The following is a 7,500-nucleotide window of genomic DNA, read 5'->3' on the forward strand; positions in this document are numbered from 1 at the left end:
TTACGAAGAGATCTTTAAGAGATGAACAGATTGATGGTTCGCAAGATTCAGTCTGTTCTTGTTCCTTGTTTCCACCTGAAGAAAACCAAGCTGTCATTTTCCCGGGTCTTGATTTGTTAGGCGAAACCGATGGTTTTCCATTTGACGAAGTACCGGATTCTGTGTCGTTCCCTCTTTGGGCAGTTAAAATTTTCTCGATTGCACTGCCAAGGACCTGCTCGTTCGAAAATAAATCAATGAATGTGATTATATACATCGACATTGAGAAATAAATGAAATATAGATAAATATTTTTGTGATATCTCACTTGTGCGTCGACCTTCGTACCGCTAGTATCATCCCAAACAACCTTGTGCCTTGTCTCGTTGTCCTTCGACGGCGGTGACTTATTCAAACTATCATTTTTCGCACGTATGACCTTCGATTTATCGAATTTAAAAGATAAATTCGAAGTTGCCAATTCCTCACTCTTTTGTTTCTTCGACATTGGTTGATGTCGTTTAGTGAACCAATTGGATGGTGCCATGATCGAGGAAGTTGCTGATTTCGTACCTGGACTAGCCTGTTTGCTGTTTGCCGTACCGTGTAAAATCGATACATCGAAACTATTTGAACGAAAGCTTTTCAATTTGTTACGCTTCTGTTCGGTCGTTTTGCTCGACCAATTGGACTTGCCGTCTTCTCGAGTAAACGAAGATGGACCGTCCTCGCCGCATCTGTTTATCTCAGTTGCCGAAGATGTCAGCGAGCTTAAAATCGATATTAAATCTGTATTCGAGCAAACGATACCAGCCGCAGACGTGCCAGATGCTGGTGCCGTTGCCGTAGGTGGCCTAGGTACTTCAGAGGCTCGTCTTCTTATCGATGAATTCGAGGTCAATGATACTGTGGGTATTGGAAACTCGGAAAATCGTCGCTTTTGATATTGCGTGTAGTGCTGGCTCGAACTGTTACCCTCTAAAGGTTGAATCTCGCAAACGCATTCTCGTGATGGCGTTTTGAACATTTTCAGGCGTACCTGTGTAGCACAAAGTGAAATTCATTGCCTTTGAGAAACATTGACAAAGAACATTTAATTGACTCGCTATTAACTCGATTTTCCTTTTTGGCTTCTATTTATAATACTAGAAGGATTTATTTTCTTTCGTACAAAGGACATACTTGTTACGTATTAAATTGATAGATAGATATATAATACGTGATATTTAATTTTATTAGAAATGATTGATCAATAGTAATGGACAGATGAAAATAGTTTTAACTATTTAACGATCATGATTTACGATCTCCCCCAAATGAATTATACTTTTCAACGAGGGAAGTAGTTCCCTCGTTAAGGTGGGACTTGCTCGTTACGAGCTAACCATTCTCTCGCTCTTATGTTATCCTAATAATTATTCTTCTACTTTAGCAAATCTCCTAAAGCAATGTACTATCTATTCGTGTACTTAGCTAATGTCTTTAACTGGGATACTTTCAAATTAACGTTAAGTGTGTCCTAGGAGAATTACTACTGTGAATCACTTTCACGAGTTAATACTCAAGCGAACAGTAAAATAAATTATACGTATAAATTATATGCTATCTTATGGACGCATACATTTTTCTCGTGTTATTTTACCATACTTTTGTTGGTATTTTATCTTTTTATATTTTCTCTTTCTCTCTCTCTCTCTCTTTCTTTTGCTTTTATAGTTTATTTCAATAAAACTCATTCCTCAGGGAAATGTATTCTCAAATATACTGATTTTAAATATCGAATTAATTTTATTTATTTGGAAAGGTGGTATATAACAAAACAATGCAGACAAACGAACGAGGAAAAAAAATTTATCGATTCTCTCGGAGATTAAAAAAAAAAAAAAAAAGAAAAAAAATAAAAGAAAGAAAAAAAGAAAAACATTATACCTTTCTTGGTTTGATCTTGGCTATATCGTCCATTATATCCAATTGAAGATTATGAGAACTTCCAGTGTTGCTCGGTGGCCCAGTTGAATCCCGACGACCTGGTAATATCCTTGAAGCACTAGCTAGTGGAAATGCCGCAATAGATTCTCGACGATTACGACCAAATAGAGTTGGTGGTACCCTTGAGATCGTCACTACGGAATGTCTTCTTCCACCTGGTTGAGGTTGTGGTGCCTGCGATAACGTAGCAAGGAAAGCAGCCTCCCTTGGCGATGGACCCGATCCTTCGCCACCCCTCTCGCTCAGACGTCGTACCTTTCGTATAGAAAAAAGAAAAAAATCTTTCTCAATATAATGACCATTCGATTTCCTTTATATATATATATATATATATATTTCTTTTTTTTGAATAACCGTCGAATTGATTCTTTTATTGATATCTGACAGTAAAGAAAAAAAAAAAGAAAAAATTAAATAAACGAAAAAAAAACAACGAAGATCTCATCGTAATCGAATCAAGATGATCCATGAGGGATTAATTTATCATGAAATTCCACGAGATAAATATATATTTTTTTTCGTCATTTTTCAAAATAATTTCATTAATCTATATTAGAGATGGGGCGTGTAAATTAAATTTGAAAGTGATGACTCTATACATTTTTCTTAAATAAGTTTCAATTTTGAAATCGCTTTCATAATAACCGATACAAATTAATCCTTTCCCGTTGAAAGTCTCTGACAGAGCATATTGGTCGGTGAATATTATTGATATTATTATTCGATGACAATTTAATAATACTATATTGCATTTTGCATTGTTTACAAATCGACGAAGGTTATTTCGTTAATTAATAATTTCCTGATGATATAAAAGAGGAAAGATTACTTGGGATGCTGTTATCCCGGATGTACATTGTGGAGTTGGTAGAGAATGTTTCCTGGTCTCCCTCCATGGTGAGAGAAGGTACGGATTCAAGGAGGGGGAATCAGGATCCAGACAACGTGGCGGAGATTCGTTCCTTCGACATTCAGCATCCTCCTCACTGAGTGTACTTTCTTCAACGACGATTAGCGGCTCCCCGGTACTTCCGCTACTTAAACCCGAAACAAACGACTGTCTTCTCATGTCTTTATCTCTTTTTTCTCTTTCTTTCTTTAGTTGATAAGGACGATTATCTGGACAAAAAATTAAAAAGAAAGTAAACAATAAAGAATCAATTACAATTATCATAATCGCTATCTTAAGTACTTACGCTTTATTATTATTTATTAAATATATATAATAAATAAATAAATAAATATATATATATATATATATATGAATATATATATATATATATATATATATATATATGAATTTTTTGTAGAAAATTCAATTAGAAATTATAATTACTTATGTACCATAATTATTTGTAAATTTACGTTAAACAAAGGGATTTTAAAAGTTACGTATAATACTCGAATATTTCTTTTTTAAAAAATTCAATTAGAGATCAGTCAGCTTAACTATTTTACTTTCTCTTTTTATTATTATTATTATTATTATTATTATATTCTTTTTATTTTATTTTTTACTTTTTATATTAACGAAATCATGCGTTTATTTCGTTTACTGGTGCGTTAAAGCGAACACTCTCGCGAATAAAATTTGTTGAGTTATTAATTTGTGAAATTTTTCGAAATATTTCAAAAAATTAAATTATCGAAGGATATTTATCGATGGTATCTCTTTGTTAATTCGTTATTATGTTCATTTGGTTCTTCTTTTCCTTTTTTTGAAAGAACGACTGGCAAAAATATAGCGCAGCCATTAACAATTGCTCTCAAAAAACATGAGGAAATTCCGTTAGATATCGCTAAGGAAGAGGAAATAGTTCTTAGATAAAAAAAATCAGTTAGGAAAAAAAAATGTAGAATAGAATGTTCTACGTGGTTTGAAATTATACAAAGACATATAAAAGGGTTTGCAATCGTGTTCATAACCACAACAGTTGATCGAAATTCTAGAGACTGACCAGTCTCTTATTTTATTTTTCAAAGTCGGAAAATTGATCATCGATTATTTCAAGTAATCATGAAGATTTTCGTGATCGTCTTTATCTTCATTCTTATTACTTACGTTTCGGCGTTTTTTATATTGGATACCTTTGGCGATTCGAGTAAGTCTCAAAGAATTATATTTTAATATATTATCTGCATGTATAAAATTCTTATATTTTATCTATCCTGAATCTAAGTTTCATTTTCATATCAGAATTAAGATTACCTGTCAGAATAATTTCATCATTTAATCTCTATCGAATTAAAGAATTTATTTTCTATTAGAATAAAGATTTTTGTATCGTTATAATTTCATCATTCAATCTCTATCGAATTAAAGATTTTATTCGTAAAAAAGATTTTTGAGAAAGAACTTTGGCGATATTAAACGTGACCATATTAAATGTTATTTATATAAAGTTTTTTCTTTTTTCTCTTTAATGAATTATCGTTGCAGGTAGAAAAATAGCATATAATTATCGTATTATTTATAGATATCATAGGGCGAACTTTTCGATACAAATTTAAATGATTTTAATCGAGATTGATATATAGAACGTCTCTTCGTGATTCTCGGATAATTGATCGATGTAATTAATGATCATAAAGGAATTTGATGATTTTGATGAATATAATGATATAAGAAAGAGATAAAATGGAAAAGAAAAAGAAAAAAGAAACAAAAATGAAGAGAAAGAAAACAAACACCGTAAAAAAGAAACAAAGAAAAAAAAGGAAACATTTACATTTGTGTAAATTACATTTACATTTACATTTACATATCGACGCATCTATTTATTATCTCGACGATTCGGCGTAATTATTATTATGATGCCAACGAAAAGATGACACATTTCTAGGGAATGCATTTTGTTGTTTATTCTTCCGTCGTTTATGCAATATTTTTCGAATATTACGTAAAATACAATGAATGTACCATTCGTATGTTCAACGAAGCGATTAATAAACGTCCTTTCAATCATTTTCCTTCGCTCACAATATTCTCGTTTACTCTTCTATTTACAATTCTCGACAATGTAAAAATTGATAGTTTATTTTCAATTTTTATTTGCGGTAACCTTTTCTATAATGTTCGTCGTAAGACATTTTGATTTTATGTAAGCACAATGCATACATATGTACATACACATGTACGTAATATATTGTTTTTATACTTTCTCAAATATGCAATCAAAATATTCACATATAAGCACACAGATAGATGATGTGTAATAAAAAATATATGAAAATATTTTTCTCGTAGATACTATATTATATATACATACATATATATATATATATATATATATATATATATAGATCGATAAAATTTCGTTATATAGTGTTCGTTATAAAATTTATACGAAAGATTCATCGAATATATATCAATCGGCTTCTGTTTCTGCCAACAAACAAGAGACGCGTTCAAAAGTGATTTGATATCGTACTCCAAAAAATTAAAACTAGACAGCTCTATTTGTTTGGACGCTATGTATACTGTAAAATTCTTTCATTGGTAAAATGTTCGCCAAATATTTTCTTTATTTTCGGAAAATAGAAAGATAGGAGATGTCGGTAGTTTCATGAAAGAAGTATTAATGGCATCCTTTTGAAAATTTTTTGCGGTACAAAGAGAAAGAGAAAGAGAAAGAGAGAGAGAGAGAGAGAGAGAGAGAGAGAACATCAGAAAAAAATTTGAAATTACTTCCGACAATATATCAATATTATTACACTCAAGAAAAAATTAAAATAATAATAAATAATAATAATAGTAATAATAATAATAATAATAATTATTATTATTATTATATATATTAAATGAAATGTTATCGAATATTTTTAAAATTGACCGATGTCCATCAAGTTTATATCAGCACGTTCGATAAAACATTTCCTCTTGTCGTCGATTAATTGTAAGATAACGTTTGGACATTTTATACCTTGAAACAGTCTGTTATCAGAGACAGAAACGGCGTAAATCGGATCGTATTAGATCGGCCAAGCTTCAACGAACGAACAACGTTCTCTTCCTGTCGTATCCGGATATCAATCATTTCGACCTCCTGGTCGGACGCTTACGTCAAGGTCGTAATACTGTACGCTTTTATGTTTGTAATACGAAACTATATTTTGGTCTTATCGATTTTCCTGTCGTTTGTGATATCCTTTTACCGGATTGCTTTGATGTAAAGCTAACATTTAAAGATATAGAAATTTTTTAAAAAGAAAAAAAAAAAATAAAATAAATAAATAAAGTAAAAAAAATAAAAAAAAGTTACGTCAAACTCTTGGTAATTTTTTTTTAAGAAGTATAATGTATTTTTTTGATAAATAAATAAAACGTATATGATTTTATTTAAAAGTTGTATTATTATTATTGTTATTATTATTATTATTATTATTATCATTATTATTATTATTATTATTATTATTATTATTATTTTTATAATGTTTCTTTTTTTTTTTTCTCATTGATATAATCTACCCTTAAATACAGGTAGGCATTATCATATTCTTATCGAGCATCCATCGATGTAAGTATAAGGGTGAGGGTTTCCCTTTAACCTTAAAATAAAAATGAAAAGCACTACATCGTCGTCCTCGATTCTTTAATACTTATACGCGCGGATCTTTTTTATCCATTTATCTTGTGAAGTTTTCTTCGAACATTGATTTTCTATTATGAATCGTTTTTTTTTTTTTTTTTACCATAAAGATCGTTTAGTAAACGTACGGTTTAAAAACGAATTTTCAAGGAAATAGTTGAGATATTAAAATCTTTACAAGGTTGATTACAGTTCGTTCTTTTTGCTTCATTAATTCGTGTAATTAGCTCTGACTAGAGAAAAATGGAAAGAGAGACAGAGATAGAAAGACAGACAGATAGACAAAGACAGAGAAAGAGAGAGAAGGAGAGAGAGAGAGAGAGAGAGAGAGAGAGAAAGAGAGAGAAAAGAAAGAAAGAATGAATTAAAAACAGAACTCTTGTGTAAAGTATGGGAAAAAAAGGAAGAAGAGATAAAACTGAAATGAAATAAAATTTTTAACAAAGGATTCATAACTGCGCAGTTCAAAGGGGAAATTCATATTTTTTCGTATTCTCGTTGACCTTTCTACATTATCATGTTGGATATCATAAAATTCAGAGGCAATTATGAAATTCCACATTACGTTCGTTAATAAATCAACTTTTTCCAACTCAATGGTTCACATTATACGCAAACATTTACTTTTCGTTGTTAAGAGAAGAAAAGAGAGATAGATAGATAGATAGATAGATAGATAGATAGATGGAGGGAGAGAAAAAGAGAGAAAAAGAGAGAGAGAGAGAGGGATAGGGAAAGAGGAAAAAAAGTAAAGAAAAGAAAAGGAAAGAAAAAAAAAATGATAAAAGAGTGAGAAATTCACAAATATTATATCAGTTTGGTTGAAAGGATAAATATTTAATGAATGGATCATTTAACTCTCGAAACAAATATACGGTCGGAGTTGTCGACTTGTCATACGAATCAAATTAACGTTGTAGAGTTCTTCGAGTCTAGATATATC

At 30.6% G+C, this 7,500-nt stretch overlaps 2 protein-coding genes across 9 annotated transcripts in view; one reads left to right on the forward strand and one right to left on the reverse strand.

The window, feature by feature from the left end:
• Positions 1-7,500, reverse strand: part of LOC124950487 — a 57,866-nt gene that overhangs the window by 1,305 nt on the left and 49,061 nt on the right. For 7 of the 8 annotated variants that reach the window (XM_047497241.1, XM_047497242.1, XM_047497247.1 and 4 more), the window contains 4 exons: positions 2,798-3,087; positions 1,909-2,223; positions 308-1,018; positions 1-214 (listed from right to left, as the gene is read on the reverse strand). The exon at positions 1-214 is cut by the window's left edge and continues 1,305 nt beyond it. In XM_047497241.1, coding sequence (XP_047353197.1) covers positions 1-214; positions 308-1,018; positions 1,909-2,223; positions 2,798-3,087 — 1,530 coding nt within the window. Of the gene's footprint in view, positions 215-307; positions 1,019-1,908; positions 2,224-2,797; positions 3,088-5,891; positions 6,109-7,500 lie in introns of those variants that run through there. The other variant, XM_047497248.1, reaches the window with a different exon arrangement.
• The window catches only part of LOC124950491, a 30,764-nt gene continuing 27,031 nt past the window's right edge, over positions 3,768-7,500 (forward strand). The window contains exon 1 of the mRNA XM_047497254.1: positions 3,768-4,070. Coding sequence (XP_047353210.1) covers positions 3,986-4,070 — 85 coding nt within the window. The 5' untranslated portion in view covers positions 3,768-3,985. The remainder of the gene's footprint in view (positions 4,071-7,500) is intronic.

Source organism: Vespa velutina, chromosome 7 (assembly GCF_912470025.1).
Source record: "Vespa velutina chromosome 7, iVesVel2.1, whole genome shotgun sequence".
Classification (NCBI taxonomy): Eukaryota; Metazoa; Arthropoda; class Insecta; order Hymenoptera; family Vespidae; genus Vespa; species Vespa velutina.